Genomic DNA, 21,136 nt, shown 5'->3' with positions numbered 1-21,136 from the left:
CGCGTGATACATTTTTTGCAGCCTAATTTTTTTTTTTAAAAAAAACATGAAATACCTCATTTTAGCATCTCTTCTTCTTTCAAGTGCAAACCACCATGAAAACACCATAGCTTTCATGAAAATCAGTCACTAAAACTCAAACTAAGCCACCTTAAATCACTAAAAAATATTGCCTTTCATCAAAAAATATACTGCCCATAACCTCCAGAGCTTCGCCTATATTCGTCGAGCCAAAACTAATCCCGAGCTAGCCGAAAAAAGCAGCAACAATAGTTGCGAAAAACCACCAAATCTCCACTAGATAAACACCCTCTTTCATCTAACAACACCTTCATTCCAAAAGAAACACACAAACAACAACCAATTATTTGAATCGACCGATAATTTTGCACCAAAAATAATAAATTAGAGAAACAAAAGCTTCAGTTTCAATAATGGTGAATTTCTGTTTCTTCAATAAAATTTGCTCAAATCAGTATTAACACAATAATCCAAATATAAAAAAATAACACCCACCGATTTTCATTCACAAACTTCAATTTGTAGAATCCAAATTTTAGATCCTCCATCTTCGATATTTCTCTTCTCCTTCGCCTTCAATTTTTTGCTATCCAGTCCCCGCTTCTGCTGCTTTTGGGATGGGAGGGTATTTTAGTCCAACTAATATTCATTAAACCTAAATAAAGCTACTTTTGGGATGTGAAGATCTGTGTTTAATTAGTTGGATGGAGAGTGGATTAGGGAAAAGGGGAAGGAGACGCAGAAGAAGGGCAGAAGGAAGAAGATGAATGGGGTGGGGGTAGCGTTGGTTTTGGTTCTGGAAGGAAGAAGATGAAGTGGGGGGGGGGGGGGGGCTGCTTTGGGGGAAAAGTTTATTTCTTCTTTAAATTCTTTTTTTTTGTTAATTTTAAGTGTTAAGTTTTAATTATAAATTATACGTGTCGTTCACTGATTGACTCATTTGACACATTATTGGCAAGTGTAACTCATGTATCTGATCTGTTGCACTCGGGTGTCTATTTGATTTACTTAACAATCACTTGAAGTGTCTAAATGATAAAGGGGTCAGTTGAGGTGTTCAGCTGGTCGTTGAGGACAACTTCAAGGGGCCGTTTATGTATTTCGCCTTTATAATTTATTCTATACTCTTGTCAATATCAGATTGAACCTTTGCCAAAGTCCTACCTACCTTACTTTCAATATGTACAAATAAATTTACAAGCTATTGCAATAACAAAATGCGTCCCTAAATTTGTATTTCCAGTTTTACATATGTTTTATTCCATCTAATGCCTTTCTATTTCCCCTTCTTCGGCGAGACAAAATAGAAACAAAGTAGATCTGAAAAAATGAAAACCTAAGACAGTAGCAAAAATGCTCCCAGGCACGTTCTTCAAGATTCTGCTCTCTCTTCTTCTTCCTAAGTCTCCACCATCCCCATCAAGAGCCATGCTTCTCGCGACCAAACCCCTGTGAAGACCGAAGACCGCCGGCATCTGACTTCTCACGCACGGTCAACGGGCCGGATTTTCTGGCGAGATCTAACCACGCGCCGGTGCGTTTGGCATTTTCCGGTGACTTTTTCAAAAAGAGTTTCTTCAGACAGCCTCTTCTCGAGGCTTTTCCGAGCCTTCCCGTCTCAATTTTACCAGAATCCGACAATTTTTTCTTTTTTCGGCCATTAAACCCCAGAATTCGGCGACTATTTCCGTTGTTCAGTACCAGAAAATTTCTTCCCTTCCTATATTCTGTTTTTCACTCACCTTGGAGGTTTTTCCAGCCATTAAACCCCAGAATTCGGCCATCTAACCTTCGAGGTTTTTCCAGCCAGATCTCACCTTTTCTTTTTTTGGGACAGCCGCATCTAGAATATGATGGTTTCTACAGAGAGAAACTCCTACTTTTCTCTAGAATCTAGAAAATTGGAAAATATGTCTTTCATCAAAGCTGCCTCTTGGCCAGCCCTAGAACTTGGGGGAAGATGCCATCGAAAGCTTGACGTAGGGCAGGAGCCGCACTTCTCGCTATATGAGGAGCACACTTTCATGCGCAAGGGCTTCTTGAAATCTTGTCTGATTGGGTCTTTCTCAAAATGGGTTGGTTCTCCAGAGGCTGTTAGGAACTGGGCAGCAGAGGCATGGAACGTCAAGGACATGCTGAAAATATCGCAACCGGGGGACACACAATATCTCTTTCGTTTTGTCGACGAGTCTCAAGCTTCGGAAATTCTTGTAAGAGGAAACAGGTGGTTCGATGGGAGCTTCTTAAAGCTAGACAGATGGGTGGAGCACGATGGGTGTCTAGACCCTCGTTCCACCGGCGAATCATTGGTGGTCAACATGGTGGGTCTCCCGATGCATCTTTGGTGTCTTGACTTATTCAAGAAGATTGGGGAAATCGGTGGGGTTTTTATCGGTGTCGCTTGTAGCTTACACGATCTCTCGCGAGTAAGGATTGTGGTGAGGAAAAGGGGCAAAATCCCTGTCTCCACTGTGGTGGAAGACGGCTACTTGAGTTATAGGGTTTGGTTGAGCCCTGAATTTTGCCCTATCTTTATGCCTGAGATAATGGCGGAAGAAAACGGAAGATCAAATAGAAGGGAGGGGAGGGGAAATCAGTCTTGAGGGGAGAGAAGGGCTTACCGGATCAGTGCACTAAGCCAGAATCAGACGTTAGATCGAGATGAGACGGGAGGTTTGATTTGGGAGAAGAAGACAAAATTTCAACAGGAGGAAAAGACGTGAATGGGTTAGTGATGCGGGCTGGAAAGGTAGAATGGGTCGGTCCTCTTCTAATTATCCTAGGGCCAGGCAAGATTTCAGCAAGTATAAGCCTGGGCCTCCTCACATGGGCCCAGCAACTTTTCCCAATTCTATTAGAATTGATCCTAAGGGGCCTAGATTATTTCAAATTGCGTCTGATAAGGCTCCTAAGCATATCGGAACAGTCATTCTTCCTTCTTCTGCCAATGGTGCTACACATAGTGGCATTTCTTCACCGAGCTCTAGTGACCTGCGCCCCTCTTCGATAGCCGCTGCTTCAGGGGCAGCACCAGCTATAGATGATACTGTTATTCCACTGCCTCCCGCCTATGATGGACCCAGCTCCATCGCCCCCTCATCTGCTCCTGGGCTTAGTTGTGTTGAGGCTACACTTCAAGCTTCTTCTTCTTCTGGGAAGATTGTTGAGCATGCCCCAACTGATGTTAGTGCTGGACCAGTATTTCTAGTTAAAATGCCGCCAAGGGTTCCATGCTCTCCTCCTTCCTGCTACCCTACTGGTACTTCTGGTCATTCCTATAGCAGCGAGGTGCTAATTTCAGAGGTTGATACCCCTCAAGGAAATGGTGAGATCCTTTCGGCACCTAAAGTTCCTATTGCTAGCAATGCTACGGTCTTGTATTCCTCCGGTAAGAGTAAGGAAAGGGTACATATAGAAGACGCCTATCCAATTTCGTCACGGATTGGAGGAGGGGATATGTCTTTCTGGATGGAGGATAAACTATTAAACTTTAGGAAATTTCTAGGTGTTCCTTTTGAAGGGAAGGAAAATAGGGTGTTAGAACTGTTGAGGGAGATTGAGCAACAATCTTTTTATGATGGTGCAGGGAGGGAGTTGGGTCAAGGTGTTAAGTAAAATAATTTAGGGGATGTAGTGGTGTACCAGAGAAGGGGCCGGGTATGTGACAAGGAGGAAGGGAGCATGGTTAGAGGGGGTGGGGAGAAGAGGGATATTGTTTCTTATGGAAGTTAAGATTCTTTCATGGAATGTGAGGGGGATGAATGACCAAAACAAAAGGGCCATCATCAAAGTGGGAGTTAGAGAGTGGGGTGCTGACCTAGTTTGCTTTCAAGAGACAAAAATGAAAGTTTTGCCCGATGTGATTGTGAGGAGTGTCTGGGGAGGTAGTTGGGTAAAATATGACTGGGTTCCAGCAGCGAGAAGTGCTGGGGGCATTCTTCTAATGTGAGATGATAGAAGCTTGGAGGTAAAGGAGATTAAGAAGGAAGTTTTTTCTTTAGCAGCTCTTGTCAAAGAAAGAGTGGGTGGGGTGGAGTGGGGATTTGGGGGAGCGTACGGACCGGTAGGAGAAGGGTCCAAGGTGTTTTCTTGGAGGAACTGGCAAATATGATGGGGGAATGGGACATTCCATGGGTTCTAGGGGGAGACTTTTAACACTATTAGATTCCCGGAGGAGAGATTAGGGTGTAGTCTGATTTCGAGGGTGTTACACCTTGTGTATTCGGCGTTATCATGCCGTAAAGGGGCTAATTCGATGGGAAGATAATTTCCATGAGATATTCAAATGATGCGATAGTTATTCGTTAAGATTGGAAGTCATTCGAGTTGTGATTAAAAAGTCGACAAAGATCGCCGCAAGTTACAGGTTTTAAATTTCACTGAAATTTGGATAAAATGTTGATGAGCTTTTCTCTCAATATACTAGGAGTTATAGTGTGTTCTACCCACCGAATCGAAGGTCTATGAGTTTAGTTTCCAACGCAACAAACTGTTTGTTAATACGACTTCGGAGTACAGAGATATTAACATTTTCCTACAGGGGTGCACACTGCTACGGGAGCAGTGTGCTTAGTCGATTTTAGTTAAAAGTTTTTTTATTTAAGTCAATTTAAAACAGAACCGCTGCGTTTTATCCTCTCCAAAACAGAACCTAAAACCTAGGAATTCCTCTCAAACTCCTTCCATCCATCTAGCCAATCATAACAGCAATTTAGTCATCCTCAAGATGGAGAACACCATGGTAACTTTGGAATTGTGAATTCTTCGGTGTTTCACTTTTTGTAGGAAGACTTCGCCTTGAAGTGATCTCGAATTTAAAGTAATTCTGGTCACATAAGGTATGATTTAACTTCCTCTTTGATCTTTGTAAACTTCTACCATAAGAATTCCTAAGAAATAGTTGAAACCTCTATAGAAATGTTCTTGATTTTTTAAGAAACCTCTCTTAATATGACTTGATTGTTGGGGCTGTTTTATATTGTTTTATTGTGTTGTTTGGATCTGTGAGACATGGATGGAATCGTGTCGATGAGGAGATGTAGTAAAGTAAATATTTGGTGGTGTATCGCGGGGAAATTAAACTACAAAAGAGTCTACAAATTCAGGCCCGCGAGTTGTTCGCTTAAATGTGTAAATGAAGAATTATATAAGATATGAGCTTGAATTTGATATTGAATGGTTCGTATTATGTAGGAAAGTGTTCCTAAGGCTTTCGACGTCTCGGAAACCGTATATAACTCCATCGACAAGGTATATAGGGCTTTCGCTATACTTTTCGGCATGACTAGAATTCGAATAAACGTTTATCAAATTGTTTCGTCGGATTTGAGTTATTTCACCTTCAACTCATAAAGATGCTTAGACCTGATCCTTTCTCATAGATTGCTTACTTCAGAGAATATCTATGAATTCTCGGCTTTCCTTGTTCCTTGCTTAAAAAGACTAAAGCCTTTTTACTCGTTCTCCTTTCGATGTTCATATAAATCATGAATAATGTTCGCTGAAAAGTAACACTTACTTCAAAGGTACTCATAATACATAACTCTCATGTTCTTAGTACTTGTTGGCTCATAGTTGAAAATTAAATACTTTAGCGACAACCATGATAGTCGGGGAATAATGATGATAGGCCACTTCGACTCTTCTTAGAATACGTCTTTTAAGGTTAGTTTCGCATTGCACTTATATATGTATATATTTACTTTCATTACCGAGCCGCACTATAGTCGGCCGGGTATGACACCTATTGTGTAACCACTGATCAGTTGGGATTACCGCTTCACGTGGCCGGGTACGATTCTACCGAGTCTTTATTATGGCGGGGTATGTTATGGATATTATAGCCCCTCAGAGGGATTTATTATTATATAATGTGATATATTATAAGTAGCGATAATGAGCGACGTTTCCACGAGCATACATTTATATTCATGTTGAATTTTAGTTTCCTATCGAGGCTAGTTTCAGAATTCAGATTGTCTCTATATCTCTTCTCTTGTTAATTACATTTTTCATGTTACACTTGTCGCCCTACATATTCAGTAAATATTTCGTACTGACGCCTTTTTATGCGCTGTGTTCATGCCTACAGGTTCGGATAGACAGAGCAGCGTGCCTCCTCAGTAGCACCCCCGGGATCAGCGTTGGGTGTCACACTCCACTTCTTCGGAGTTGCTGATTTTGAGTCCATAGGTACTATTACAGGTGTATATGTGTAGTTTTGGGTATGTCGGGGGCCTTGTCCCGGCCTGTTGAGATTGTCTTACACTTTTAGAGGCTTGCAGACTAGCGGTCATTGCATATATTTTTTTTTTCTATGGCCCTATCGGCCTTCTGGATAGCTGTTATACTGTTGTTGCAGCCTTGTTGGCCTAGTGTGTGTGTGTGTGTGTGTGTACATATATATACACACAAACGTTATAACAAGTTATATATATATATATAGTATATGTTTATATATATATATATATATATATNTATATATATATATATATATATATATATATATATATATATATATATATATATATATATATGTATATATATGTCGTGTTGGGCTCTTTTGCCTGCAGGTTATTACATTTCAAATCATATCTCATGGTTGGTTCGCTTGGGCCTTCGGGCATCGGGTGCCGGTCACACCTCCCAAGATTAGGGTGTGACAGAGGGCCATGGAGGAGTTTTCTGACTTCATCAATGATCACTTTCTCATTGATCTTCCTCTATCAGGGAAAATGTTTACTTGGGCCAGGGCGGAGTATTCCAACTCAAGGTCTAGACTTGATAGATTTCTGATATCGCCCTCCTGGGATGAGCTGGTGCCGAATGTGCTGCAGATTCCTTTACCTAGGCTGACTTCGAATCATTTGCCTATCTTGCTAGATTGATGCAGAGGGAGGGGTGTGCGTGCTCCCTTCCGATTCGAGAACATGTGGTTGAAGGTGCTAGGATTTGGTGACAAGGTGAACGAATGGTGGACAAGCCACGGGGTATCAGGGACACCTTCATTCCGTCTTTCGAATAAACTTAAATTGCTCGAGGGAGATATTATTAGGTGGAATAAGGAGGTTTTTGGGAGGGTAGAGGTTAAAATGAAGGAGCTTATGCATGAATTGGGGGAACTAGAGAGAGGGGAAGGGGCGAGGGAGTTAGATGAATCTGAGAAAGAGAGGTTGGGGGAGGTTAAGAGGGAAATAGTCGAGTTAGCAATAGCTCAGGAGACTAGTTGGTGGCAAAAATCGAGGGTGCTATGGTTAAACGATGGGGATTCGAATACCAAATTTTTCCACAGGGTGGCGGTTGCAAATCGAAGGAGAAACTTCATAGAATCCTTAGTTGTGGATGGGGTGAGGATTGAGCGAGAGGAGGAGGTAAAAGGGGCAATAGTGGGGTTTTATGAGAACTTATACAAAGAGGAAGTTAGTTAGACGCCAACTTTGGGGGGGAATAGAGTTCAACCACGTAGGGAAGAGAGACAATGAGTGGCTAGAAATGGCTTTTGAGGAGAAGGAGGTGCACGAGGCTGTGTCGAGTTGTGCTGGTGATAAGGCCCCCGGCCCTGATGGTTTCTCCTTGGCCTTCTTCTAGCTCTGTTGGGACACCATGAAGGGGAAGTTGATGGAAGCCATTGAATACTTCCATGTGAATGGTGTTTCCGGAAGAAGTATCAATGCTTCTTTGTGCATCTTGTACCAGAGACTACGGGCCTATTAGTCTCGTGGGGAGCATTAACAAGATTATTTCTAAAGTGCTTTCCAACAGACTCAAGAAGGTTCTTGACGTGTCTGTTTCGTCCTCCTAGAATGCGTTTGTGGAAGGTAGGCAGATCCTGGATGCCGCTTTGGTGGAAAATGAACTTGTAGACTCTAGAAGGAAAAATAGAGATCCCGGCTTACTATGCAAGTTGGACCTTGAGAAGGCTTTCGACCATGTCAATTGGGAGTTCCTGGATTTCATTATGATGCGGATGGGGTTTGGGGCAAGATGGAGGGGATGAATCAAGTTCTGCATTCCCTCTGTCAGATTCTCTGTCCTGGTTAGTGGTAGCCCGTGTGGTTTCTTCGGCAGCTCCAGGGGTCTCAGGCAAGAAGACCCCCTATCCCCATGCTATTCATTGTAGTAATGGATGCTCTGAGTAAAATGATGGATCGCGCGGGGGCGGAGGCTTCTTGAGAGGATTCTCAGCTCAGATCGGGGTGCCCAATGCCCGAAGAGTCTCTCATTTGCTTTTTCCGGATGACACCCTGGTTTTATGTGATGCCGATATGGATCAATTGACCTACCTGAAGCAGGTCCTACAGTGGTTTCAGATAGTATCAGGTCTCAAAATCAACCTCGGCAAGTGTGAGATTTTTCCGGTGGGTGAGTTTGCTAGCATTAATGCTTTGTCTTATGTTCTCAAATGTAAGGTGGGCTCACTTCCCACTACTTACCTAGGTCTCCCATTGGGCGCTTCGCATAAGGATACTACGGTTTGGAATCCAGTGATCGAAAGGGTTGAAAAAAGATTAACAGGCTGGCAGAAACGGTACTTGTCAAAAGGCGAAAAGGAAGTGCTTATTAAAAGCACTTTATTGAGTAAGCCCACCTATTACTTGTCCCTGTTGCAAGCTCCTGTGAGCATCACAGAAAAACTGGAGCGGCTTCAAAGGAATTTTCTTTGGGATGCGACGGGTGGAACTAGAAAGTATCATCTAGTGAATTGGCAGACAATCACTTCCCCAAAGAAGTGGGTGGACTTGGAGTAAAAGATCTTAGGGTATTCAACAGAGCTTTGTTGGGGAAATAGCTGTGGAGATTCGGGGTAGAAGAGCATGCTCTATAGAGGGAGGTCATAGTAGAAAAGTACTATTCCACGGGAGGGTGTTGGAGGACCAAAGAAATCACAACACCTTTCGGGTGTGACATGTGGAGGAGCATCATGAAGAATTGGGAATCCTTCCGTGGCAACATCACTTATAGGGTGGGAGATGGAGGCAACATCACTTACAGGGTGGGAGATGGAAGGAGAATCAGCTTTTGGAATCATAGGTGGTGTGGAGAGGATACTCTGAGGGTCTCCTTTCCCCCGTCTTCAGGGTTTCAAACCAGAAGGAATTGATGATCCAACAGATTCGTAAGGAGCATGAAGGGGGGCGGGGGTAGTATGGGACCTCTCATTTAGAAGGAACATGCAAGATTGGGAGATTACGGAGCTCCAAGATTTATTCACACTGCTATATAGGCAAGACAGGCCCCGATCATCTTATGATTCTTGGAGATGGGTTTGTGTGGCGATGGTTTGTTCACCGTAAAGTCCTTTTACCAGAGTATGTTGGTGAGAGAGGAGGCCTCTTTTCCATACTCCTCGATCTGGATTCCTAAGGCGCCCACAAAGGCAAGGGAAGTGATTTTGACCACTGAGAATCTGCGAAAGAGAGGAATTACACTTGTTAGTTGGTGCTATATGTGTAAAAGCTCAGGGGAAGAAGTTGATCATCTTTTGTTGCATTGCCCTGTGTCCTCGGCTTTGTGGAGGGCAATCCTGAACCTTTTTGGTGTTCAATGGGTGATGCCAAGCACTGTAAAGGAAATGTTATATAGCTGGGCAAGTTTCCGTAGAAGAAGAAAGCAAAAGGCGTGGAAGTACGCCTCGTTAGCTCTCATGTGGATAGTTTTGGGGGAGAAAAATAGGAGAGCTTTTGAGGGGATTGAGTCTCCTTTTTCACATCTTAAGAATAGTTTTTTATCTTTGATCGCTTTTTGGCTACTTGTATAGAAGATTGGGCGTCTTTTGTAGAGAATCATGTTCTGATGTAAATTCTCTACTTTTGGTATACTTCCTGTATACGGGAGTTCTCTCCCTTTTGATTAATACAATTTACCTTATAAAAAAAAGGGTAATACCTTTGTTGATTTGGGTACTTGATTTATTTATCTTTCCGTTTTTCTTTTAGCATATCAGTAATCTTAGGCATTATTGGGGTGGAAGAAATAAAGAGAGAAGATTAAAGAAGATGAAGAAAGTATTCAGATGGTTGTAAGGCAAACAAATTTCCACAGCTCCCCGTTTATTAGATTGCATTAAACCACCTCCTTTTCAGCTACACTTTCGGTAGAAGGTGGCTTGGTGAGAGGGCTTCATTGATTCAACATAAGAAAGCAGTTGGCGGAAAGAAAGCAAAAGCTCACAGCATATTCCTCAAGGTTTTCGCGTGAGCAACTCTTTCTTAAAAAATGACAAATATGCAAGGCAAAAATCCTTCAAACGGTGATATAATTTAAAACAACATTAAACCATCAAATCCCAGAAGGAAAAATAAAGAATGTTTCTCAATTTTTTCTTGAAAGATATTTCGTCTGAGTGATTAACAAAAACATTAAGGAGTAAAAAATGGTGGGCATAAATAAGCAAACTGGTGAAAGTAAAGCTATACATAAGCTGTATCAGAACTACCCAAAAAATGCAAACGCATAGCTGCTCAGTTATACGACCAGGCAGTCAGCAGCATCAAGTGTGTCGAATGTCCAGACATATTACTGAGAGTAATTAAAACCAAAACATAAGTCATTCAAAGTCTAAACACAAAGTGAACTTCTGAACTTTGTTCCACTACGACAAGGAAAAGAAGAAGAAAGAAAAGAGCAAACCACGAAACAACAAATATAGACATATTTGAAAAAATTGTTAATCACTTATGTAGGGAAATACCTGTGAAGTTTCCACGTGCAAATAGGCTAAAACAACTTCCTTCAGGAAACTAGTTTGACCAGTTATTCACAGCTTTGATTTAAGCTCAGGTATCTTCCTTTTTGCATATTCATGAGCAATCCTAATTGCACTATTGCTGTGGCGCAAAGTGAATTCTGCCAGCAAGATTTGGCTCTCTTCACTAGTTAGATCTCCATGACATCCCTTAAAAGAAAAAAAAAATTCAAATTTCTGTACATGGAATCTTGGAGATCATGAACAAAAGAAGGCCAAATCCTTCTGTGGATTTTCTTAGGTACAATAATACAGGAGATATATCAATTAACACTGAAGATAGATTGTACCACTCTTTTCCTACGCTGTACCTTCTCGATTGTTAGTAGAGAAGCACCATAGGCAGAAAGATTGTACCATTATTTTCCTATTTCCACGGAAGGTTAAAAAAAAGATGGAAGAACAACATGCTATGTAGCTAATGTAACATGTATAACCTTTAACCCACAACCCCATCCAGAAAGAGAGAAAATCAAGGCAATGCTTGTATCACCGAGAAAAAAAAAAGGTAACCCTAGTCCATAGTTTCTCCATTCCATCGGATGTACTGCAATTTGATTGTCCCCACCCCCCTCCATCAGAGGAGAAAGAATTAAAAAAGGAACGAGAAGAGTATAAATTAAGAGTTAAGTGAATGTTCTGCAGCGCTACGGAACACGTACCAAGCGAGAAGTTCTGTCACAGACGGCATGATGCATAAGTAGGCCAGCAGCAACAGATACATTGAATGAGTCTACCATGCCTTTCATTGGAATACTGCAGTGCAAGTCTGATAATTCAAGAGCCTCATCACTAATTCCCCTGCAAACAACAATATCTCATCTAGTTCTGGTCCATCTCAGAAAAATAAATCATAGGTTTCATGCCAAGAGGCAATATTCCTATTATCTCTAATTTTACAAGGAAATAGAATTAGATCTTCTTCAGCATAAAGAAGATCATTAAAATAGAGAACCAAGACAAAAAAGAAACTGATTACAAATTCTACCATAAAAATGATCGCAGATGCTAATATGATTATAGTTCATATGTGACAGAATATAGTAGTCCCTGTCAGCAGGTAGGATCAAAGCTGAATAACTATTCTTGAACGAGGACAGCAGACTATAACACCTACCTAAGTTCATTTCCAACAACAATTGCAGTTGGGCATGACCAGTCCATATCGTATACAGAAACCTACAACAGAAAGACAACGTTCAATTGACATCTTGAGAAAGCAATAAAACGGAAAGAACCAAAAATGAGCAAGCAAATTTTCACAGGCAATTCAGTATAAGAAATAAAAGAGGATCTCCATACTGTGTCCATTCCAAGATGTGTTGTTGCAATACGATAACCACGTGATTTCAAAACTTTGAAACACTCAAGGACAGAATCCCAAAGTTCGATGTCCAACCATTTCTCAGCTCCCATGCTGACATGGCGATTCTCCCTGTACCTGTAGGCAGATAGTAAATGTCAAGGCACTTGCACAAAGAGTGCTCTACAAAACCAATTCACTTATAAATAGGGGTATTATCCTGCAAAATTAAATCGTCAAACAAAAATATTGGAACTCTCTGTGACAGGATTTGTTTGCACTGTTAGATAGTAAACCACTTCTGGAACGCTTTGCATTAAACCTTAATCAACACGATGACTAAGTACACCACAAAATGCATTTGTTTCACTAAATATAACCGCGAGTTGGGTATAACACAAAACCAAACGTTCTTCTTTATTTCCCTAGCCAAAGGAGGGGAAACTATAAAGCATGTCGCCTCAAACACATTGTTGTAAATCATGTATTATGCTAAGAATACATTTGAAACTCAAGTCCATACTACTAAAACTGCTAATCATTAAGCAATATCATGATAAGAAAAAGAAACAAATACAGTAAGTACTATTTTCACCTAAAGTGCTGAGCACCTTTTCGAACAGTCACACGCTACAACATGGACTGACTGAATGCCCAGTGCATCAGCTGACCGAAACGCAGCTGAAATATTGCCAAAATCACTCAAACCTTCCACCACTAAACATACAGAATATGTCCGATTCATCACAGCATTTCTAAACCTCTCTTTCCTTGAATCCATTATAACCGGGTTCAAAGCTTCCAATATCTCTGCGCTATTCAAATCCACATTTCCCGCCTTAAATCTATCCAAATACGGAAACCAACGGTCCTGATGACCCTGGCCTTCAGTATTGGACCTGCGTTCCATTTTCATAAATTTTGTTACATCGTCTCTATTGGAAAGCAACTCTTCTACTGTATCTTCCGATTTTTCCTCCGGAATTTCTACGGCGACATGCGGAACTGTCATTTCCTCCGCATTGTCCGAAGTTTCCAGTGAAATTGCTCCTTGAGTGCAGCCATATAGTCTTGAAGTAGCTCTACACGGTTTGATTCTAAATCCTACATAGAAATACAGTAGAGAACAAGGTTAGTGTAGTACACAGATATAAAGCAACACATACAGAATCACAAACATTATAAATAGATACCTGGATTAGGAGAGAGTAGACGCAGTGCGTTAAAAGGAGAGAAATTGGATGAAAAATGAGAAGAGAAACTTCTCTGATAACTGCTTCGAGTTTTGAACTCAATAAACGAAATTGAAGAGCGAAATAGGGTTTTGCAGGCGCTCATGGCATTAACTTGATGGGAGGATTCTTCTCACTTACCTCACTACTAGTCGGAGAGTTGGAAATGGTGATTTTGCCGGGGATTGAACTTTACTTGACAAAGGAGGAGTAAACGGCGTCGTGAAGAGACCCCGTTCAACTTGGGTCAAGCCCATCCGAAGCCCAACTAACCCGCGCAAAACATTGGCACTCCTAACTCAACATTTCGGACAACTTAATGGGAAAATGTCCAAAATTGAACTGCAAGATCACACGTTTGAATTAAGTGCTATTTTGTGACATTCTTTTTTTTTTTTCCTTTTATTTAGGTGCATTAAAACATATTACATAGAAGAATATAAAAGTGTATATTCGCTCTTCAACCAAAAAGTTTTAGACAATAGCTGGAATAATAATCCAGCTTAATAATCTAAGTTAGAGTACATAATTTTGAAAGTATCTTTGCTTGAGGTTTAATGCAAAAATCCCAAATATTATGAATGTTAAATCCGATCCTCAAATAAATTTTGCTGTTACCTTGGTTTTTTTATATTTCCAGACAACAAAGAGAACTATATTAAAAGAGACATAATATACTTTAATATTATCTAGTCAATTAACCTACATCAACCTACTAATATAAAAAAGAGAGAAAACTTGTATTTTAGTCAATCAGCCATAGCTCAATCCCAATTCCCAAACTAGTTGTAGTATCCTATGTGAATCCTCTATAGCCATTCCGCTCTATTCGGAGGGCTATTTCATTTAGGGATGGTAATAGGGCGGTGCGGGTGAGGGCGGGGCGGGTGTTTGCGGGGCAAGGCGGGGTAGGTTCTAATTCTTTTTTAAAAAAACTAACGCGGGGTAGGACGGGTCGCGGGTCAAGATTTTAATTTTTTTGAACTAAAAACCTAGAAGGCTAAAACGCTGCCAGCCACACACTAATTTCTTGAACGTGTCTTGATTTACATGTTGATTGGGGTTCAACATTGTGTTTGCTTGCAAATCTTTACACTCACCAGAGAGGTATACATAAACCTCACTCAGGAAATTACCATGTTGCTAACAAACGTATCAGAATCATTTCCTCTATCAAATCACAGTCCACAAAATTTAGTCTTCTTCCTTTTATAATAACTGAAAGACAATTCAGTCTTATGATTGGGACATTTCAATAACACAAGAATAAGAAATAAACATTTAAAATTGGCATCATATTGTGCTTTTTTGCTATGTGTTCACAGCTCCCTCATAATTTATGTGTTAGTCATTTGGAACATTTGAGACAACAATCAAGATTTCTTTCGGCTAATTTTTATTGGCAAGCCCACAAAAAAGAGAGAATTTTTATTTAAAAAATTTGCGGGGCGGGCGGGTGAATGCGGTTTTAAATCCTATGCGGGGCGGGACAGGTTGAAGTTGTGTGGGTTCAGATAGAACCAGTCCGGCACCGCCTGCCATTCCTAATTTCATTCACTCATAATTCATCTCTTAAGACAAATTAGGAGTTCTCTATAACTACCTTTTATGTATGGTAGTAAAAATAGTCAAGACACTACAAAGAAAGAACCAGAAAGATGGCCAGATATTCTGGAGTTAGTCCTTAGAAAGAAGAAAAAAACAGAAAAGCATCTTAAGGCATTGAAGAAGCACAGAAGGAATTAACAGAATCATTATAACTGTGGCATAAATTCGAATTTTCCATATGGCATTATGACTAAAACTGCACTGAACTACCATTTAGTTTATAGTTTTCTTCGAAATAACATCAAAAAATATTCCATTCTGTTGAAGCCTATCTTGGAGGTCTGTCGGGCCAAACACAATCCCAGGAGGGAAAACACCTCCCTTTGGAAGATTGTCTCGTTCCTTGAGCAAAACGAGGGCACACTGGACTAGAATGATCGGAGTTGTCGAATAACCAATCTCAGGTCCCATTACTCTTGTAATTATCTCCGTATCAGGTTTCTTGTTTCCTTGTGATGCAAGATTGCCATCACTATACCCGTGTCCAACAAACCACATCTTAAAATTAGCACTTGCTACTTCATCTTCAGTTGGACCTTTTTTCCTGAAATATCCAAGACTGAACACTGAAGGGAAATTCAAGAGCAGCCATCTGCCGATACCAGTTTTACCAAAGTGACCAATGAACCAGCCAACTATAATGAAACGAACAACACCTATCAGAGATTTCGAAGCTATCTTCATACCAAAGTGAGCTGGCTTTATGCTAGACCAAAATGCCTCCCTCCTCTCAACCTGTTCGGTGTTTTCATTAACACCAGGTAAACCACGAGGATTTTCATCCAAACATGAAAGTGTTCTCCGCACTATAGTTGCATCCGCTGATGGTAACTTTACAGACCAAAGCCCAATTTCCTTAAGGTGGTGCACCTTTGGACCTTTAGGAGGGGGAGGACCAGAAATCTGAAACAAACGGGAAAATATTGGAGTGTGGAAGAGAAATAAAATATTTCACAGATCTGATGTGTTATTGAAGAAAACATAAATGATGCTGTGGACATTTTGTTAACAGCGTAAACATTCTGCAAAATGTGGAAACCACCTTAACGTAATTGACTAAATTAGTTAACTACACCATCAATCACATAATGACTAATCTACTTCTAAGCTTTAAGAATCAATTGCTTCTTAACGTACACAGGGTCGGATTTATAGGCAAAATTATGGGACACGTGAACCCATCGTCTCTTCCCAAAATTAAATATTTTATATACAGATTTTCTAAAACTAGTACAATATTAGTTGTTGGCAGCCATACTTTAAGAAGGTTGAATGGTGCACTTGGTTGAAGGTTGAGTTATTTACCAAGAGGAATAGGGATCAATTCCCACTTAATATATTTTTTCCTCCTTTTTTCATGTACTAGAAAAGCTAGATCCGCCTACATCATTTTCTACGGTGAAACAAAAGAGTAGTGAAGATAGAATAGTTATACAAGGATTTTACGTATGTGATTGATCTGAGCTTTAACATTTTTCCTACATGAATTCACAAAAATATGAGCTACTCCACAGAGGCGGATCCAGGATTTAAACCCTATGGGTTCAACTTTTAAAATTCTTAACATTGAACCCATTATATTTTTAAAGTTATGGGTTCATATCTACTATTTTTGCAATTTTAATGAATTTTTACATATAAATTTTAACTCCGCGTTGAAAGTTATGGGTTCAACTGAACCCGCCTGAATATATGCTACATTCGCCCCTGCTACTCCACCCATAGCCTTACAACTTTTGCATTGGAAGCTTATAATTTTTCATAAGGCATGAGAGTTAACGTTTGGTAAGTCCATTCTTACAATCGTAATCCCCTGTTGAAGCAAGTAACCCCAATATCGGATCTTTAAGTTTATGTATTGGATATCAGATTCTTTCCAATCTAACTTCAATAAAAGTGTAAATATATCTTCATACACATTGAGCGAGATGAGTATATAAGCCATGTTATGATCATAAAACTTACCACAGGACGAGGCCTCTTAGGTCTGGAGCGCCTTAGTTCCTGTAACTTGTCCGCATTAGCCACACTAAGCACCGCTGACTCGTACGTCCCTAAGTTTCCAACAATTCTCTTGTCCGATTCTAGACTAATGTAGCCCTCAATTCGATTGCAAATTGCCGGCGGTAGCCACTGTCTCGAATTGAACATCCAGCCTAATTCAGCAGGAATAGAATCAAAACCACAGGCCGAAACAATTAAAGAGCCCATTTCTACAGCCTTATCATGGTACTTCATTTCCATCCTCTCCATAAACTCGGGCTCTCCACAAATATCCAAGTAATCGCAACCCGAATCAGCACAGGCCTTAACAACGGGCTCACCGTAAAGACGAAACGGGCCGACACAGTTGAGAATGATCTTAGCCTGAGAAGCGAGGTTGCGGAGAGAAGATGGGTCGGTTGTGTCGGCGGTGAGGATTGGAATTTGGGGTTGTGGATTTGAACGGGAGGCCCATTGGAGTGCATGGGAAAGTTTGGAACTGTTCCGGCCTGCTATAGCTAAGCTTTTTAAGGGGGAAGAGGGAACGTTGAGGAATTTGAGAGCTTCTCTAATGACGTGTTTGCCTGTAAAACCCGAGGCTCCTAAGATTATCACGTCGTAAGTCGGGTTTGGATTGTGTTTTTGAGACATTCTCCTACGAGATATCGTAATACAAGGTGGATGATGTGAGTTTTTGAGATAAAGTGCAAAATAGTCCATTATCTTTGGAGAATTCATCTTACTAGTCCACATTCTTTGACAAAGTGACGCACTTACGGTCCAAGACCGAACTTCCGTCAGTTTTTTTTTTCGAGAAAAAACCCACGGACACCTCACGTGATCTTTTCTTTCCCTCCAAAACTTAAAGCAGTAGCGCAGAATCCCGCAAAACGAATCCTCCTGTATTGTAAGCTGCCATTGACAAGACAAAGATAATTTAACATCACAAGTTAAATGAGGAATGACAAAATCACTTAGAATTTAGAAATATGAAGTCGATGGGCTTCAAAATCTACGGATGCAAGAATATCATTAATGGGTCTATCGGAAATAGCCTCTCTACCTTTACGTATCTAGATTACGGGATATAAATTTACGTGAACTCATGCTCCTTTCCCGCTCGTAGTACCAAGTTCATCTAAACTTAGTACTTTTGACTCAGAACATATATTTATGCGTAAAAATTCACTAAAATTGCAATAAGTAGTTGATATGAATTAACAATATAATTGGTTTAATGCTAAAAATCTTAAAGGTTAAACTCAAAAAGTCAAAATCCTTTATCCGCCTTTGCGTTCATCCATGTTCAAAGACTCCTATGGTGCAATAATTATAAAGTCATAGTGTAATTACAGTGTAACTACAAGTTTACTGTTTGGTTGCACAAGTATAATTACACAGTTAGATTAAATTTCAAATTAAGTAATTATCAGAACTTAAAAGTTAATATAATAAATATATGCCTATAAATTTTTATAAGTATAAATGATATTATATTTTGTGTTTCAGATGTATTTTTTCGTGGATATACATTAATTTAGTAAATTTATAACTAATATTGTACAAATAATTTATAGATAATTTTTAAATTAATAATATTTAGTTTAGATACTTACAAAAATAAAAAATATACGTTTTTGTAAGAACATCATGGAATTCATGTTTGATAAAATAAATTAATATTTACAAATATAATGTCATAACATTATTTAAATATTTGATAAAGCTAATCTACCAATTCTAACTAAAAAATAAACAACATGCAATGTGAGTCAATACTACTAAAACAAGTAAATTTGAACCATGAATATAACATAATTTCAAAATTCAAAAAAATAAATAAAATAGTTAACATATGTCAATATCCAACATAATAATAGTAAGTTTCAGTGCAACTTAATAATTAGGAAACATGATAAGTTTATAACCACATTCAACAATAAAATTCCACTTTAATTGCATCACTCATTATGTGCCAAGTTTGTTAATGACTCGTTATTTCTAATATTAGCAGGTGTAGTTTTAAAAAATAGAATAATAAAATAAATAAAAAATAAAATATAGTAAGCAATTACATGGAATCACAAGAAGTAAAGATAGAGAAATAAAAGATAAATAATGTACAAAGAAAACTATATTTTAAAATTTCAAAAGAACTTAAAAAGTAAAAATAAAATTAAAAATGTAATAATAGGAATAAAAAGTTATAAAGAAAATAAATTAAAATAAAAACAAAAAGGAAAGAAACTAAAAAGCAATCTTGTAATTACACTACCACTAATTCTCACATCCCCCTTGAGAATTGGAGAGTGTAATTACACCCCTCCAATTACACCCAATTTTATACTGACCAAGTAATTACTTGGCAAAACAAACATGTCAAACTGTCTGATTACACCCAATCACACCCAAATCCATTTCCAAGGTGGCATTCCAAACAAGTTCTTATGAATTTCACCGGCGTATTGTTATTATTGCAAGAAAAGCATTGACACGAGCTTCCTTCGTTACATATATTGTACCCCCTTTAATTTTGTCGAAGAAGAAGAAGAATGTTAAAGTTTTGCTAAAAAGGGAAGAGGCTATTATAGGTAATGACTCTAAATTCAACTAAGCCATTATGTTTATAACAAAACATTAATAAAAATGACGGCATCAACATGCAATGCAGAGCGTGAGAACGTAAAAGTTCACAGTACTCATATGCTCTCAGAATCAAACATCAGATTCTATGACGAAATAAGTAACTCCATATTAATTTCATTTTTTTTCCACTTTTTTAGTCCTCAATATACAAGAGATGAGATACAAAATAGTATTAAACTAAACGGAAAATTGTATTCTAACATAGAATGGAGAACCTCCGTACTACTACCTGATGATAAACTGAGGACCGAGCAAGACCAAGCCTACAAAGAGTTTCCTTCCTTTACTGATTTTCACTAGGATTTCATTATTTTAGCTCTTTGTGTTGCGCATTTCATCTATTGGGTTTAATTTTCTATTTGAGGCTTTCACAGCTTAAATAGGGAGCACGGGAGAAAGACAGCCATGGGATCAAGAAGAAGTTGATCCTCTGGCTATCATTCACTCCCCGCTCCCGTTTATTAATGGAAATTAAAGGCTTGAAATCTGGCATGAGGAGGACTTGAGAGAAGCAAGTTTAAAGATTTGCTACTTTTTTTCTTTTTTCTTTTTATAGCAAAAACCACTCAGTTGTATCCTGAGTATTAGGAGTATTATTACTATATCTTAGATGCTTATCCCCCCCACACCCCCCTCATTATTAGCCTATCCACCATTTTCTGTTATGTATTAGCTGCTTTTCATTTTTAATGCTATCCTCTATTTTGTAGCTGCTTGGCAAAATTTTTTGAAGGGAAGGCTTGGTGTAATTAGTAAAGTTGTTGTCCTATGATCATGAGCTAACGGGTTCGTGAAAACAAACTCTTGCATAATTGCAGGGTAAGGGTACGTACAATAGATTCTTGTGGTCCGGCCCTTTCGTGGATCCGCATATAACGAGAGTTTAGTGCATCGGGCTACTCTTTTTACTGCTTGTCGATCAACATTTAAAGTGAATCACCTCTTCTTTTTTTTGGGTCAACAAAATAAAGCATACTAAAAAAATGGATAAATATCGAACAAGATAGGAGGCATAAATTTTAATGGTATAGCTGGCAAAATTGCGAAGTAAAAAACAATGAAAAGAGAGAACAAGTGTAGGTGAGAATGGTCCATATTGTACTGTACAATAGTTTTGTATGGTCACCTCACCATGGAAATGGACCCCAAAAAATATAAACAAGTGGGTTCGTTTTGCACTGTTGCGCAGTGTAAAATTCAATAGGAAGAAGAAAGTACAATGGAGGAGTAAATGTTAAACCATCTCTTTCTCTTGGGTGACTATTGATAGAGGAGCAGGCATTTCAAGCTTATAGGTCAAGTAGTCTAATTCTTTTAAGTTATTGGGTTCTAAATTAATAATTCGTACATATTCAATGAACTTTTTAAAATAAATACATGGTTTTAATCAAAATTACTAGGTTCGGTGGAACCCGCAGTCGGCACTCTGGCTCCGCCCCATACTATTCACAAAGGCATAGGAGGTTGGAGGAAAGACGTAAATATACGATATGTATATCAGTATATGTATGTATTACGTATCAAGAATTAATCTTACAACAAAATAAAATACAAACAAGCAAAACAAAAATTATTTTTCAATATTATATGGGATGCAGG

General features: G+C 39.2%; 2 protein-coding genes across 6 annotated transcripts; both read right to left on the bottom strand.

Annotated features, from left to right (window-relative positions):
- Positions 1–68: 68 nt before the first annotated feature.
- LOC109240213 (tRNA (guanosine(18)-2'-O)-methyltransferase) lies at positions 69–13,486 on the bottom strand. 5 transcript variants are annotated; one of them, XR_002070036.1, is made up of 7 exons: positions 13,262–13,486; positions 12,680–13,172; positions 12,068–12,206; positions 11,883–11,944; positions 11,428–11,566; positions 10,712–10,915; positions 69–329 (listed from the first exon to the last, which is right to left on the bottom strand). XR_002070036.1 is itself a non-coding variant. In XM_019406848.1 (6 exons), the coding sequence occupies exons 1-6, from the start codon at positions 13,404–13,406 to the stop codon at positions 10,778–10,780; spliced, it is 1,116 nt and encodes a 371-aa protein (XP_019262393.1). In that variant the 5' UTR covers positions 13,407–13,486; the 3' UTR covers positions 10,550–10,777. The 5 variants fall into 5 exon arrangements, 1 of the variants encoding a protein (XP_019262393.1); XR_002070035.1 differs by lacking the exon at positions 69–329 and adding an exon at positions 435–630; XR_002070034.1 differs by lacking the exon at positions 69–329 and adding an exon at positions 435–627.
- Positions 13,487–15,031: 1,545 nt separating this feature from the next.
- Positions 15,032–19,969, bottom strand: LOC109240212 (probable mitochondrial saccharopine dehydrogenase-like oxidoreductase At5g39410). The gene is made up of 3 exons (XM_019406847.1): positions 19,767–19,969; positions 16,874–17,803; positions 15,032–15,811 (listed from the first exon to the last, which is right to left on the bottom strand). The coding sequence occupies exons 2-3, from the start codon at positions 17,642–17,644 to the stop codon at positions 15,122–15,124; spliced, it is 1,461 nt and encodes a 486-aa protein (XP_019262392.1). The 5' UTR covers positions 17,645–17,803; positions 19,767–19,969; the 3' UTR covers positions 15,032–15,121.
- Between the last annotated feature and the right edge of the window lie 1,167 nt (positions 19,970–21,136).

The sequence above is a fragment of the Nicotiana attenuata genome, unplaced genomic scaffold (assembly GCF_001879085.1).
Source record: "Nicotiana attenuata strain UT unplaced genomic scaffold, NIATTr2, whole genome shotgun sequence".
Lineage (NCBI taxonomy): Eukaryota > Viridiplantae > Streptophyta > Magnoliopsida > Solanales > Solanaceae > Nicotiana > Nicotiana attenuata.
The sequence above is the reverse complement of the archived record's forward strand: the minus strand, read 5'-3'. Positions and strand labels throughout refer to the sequence as shown.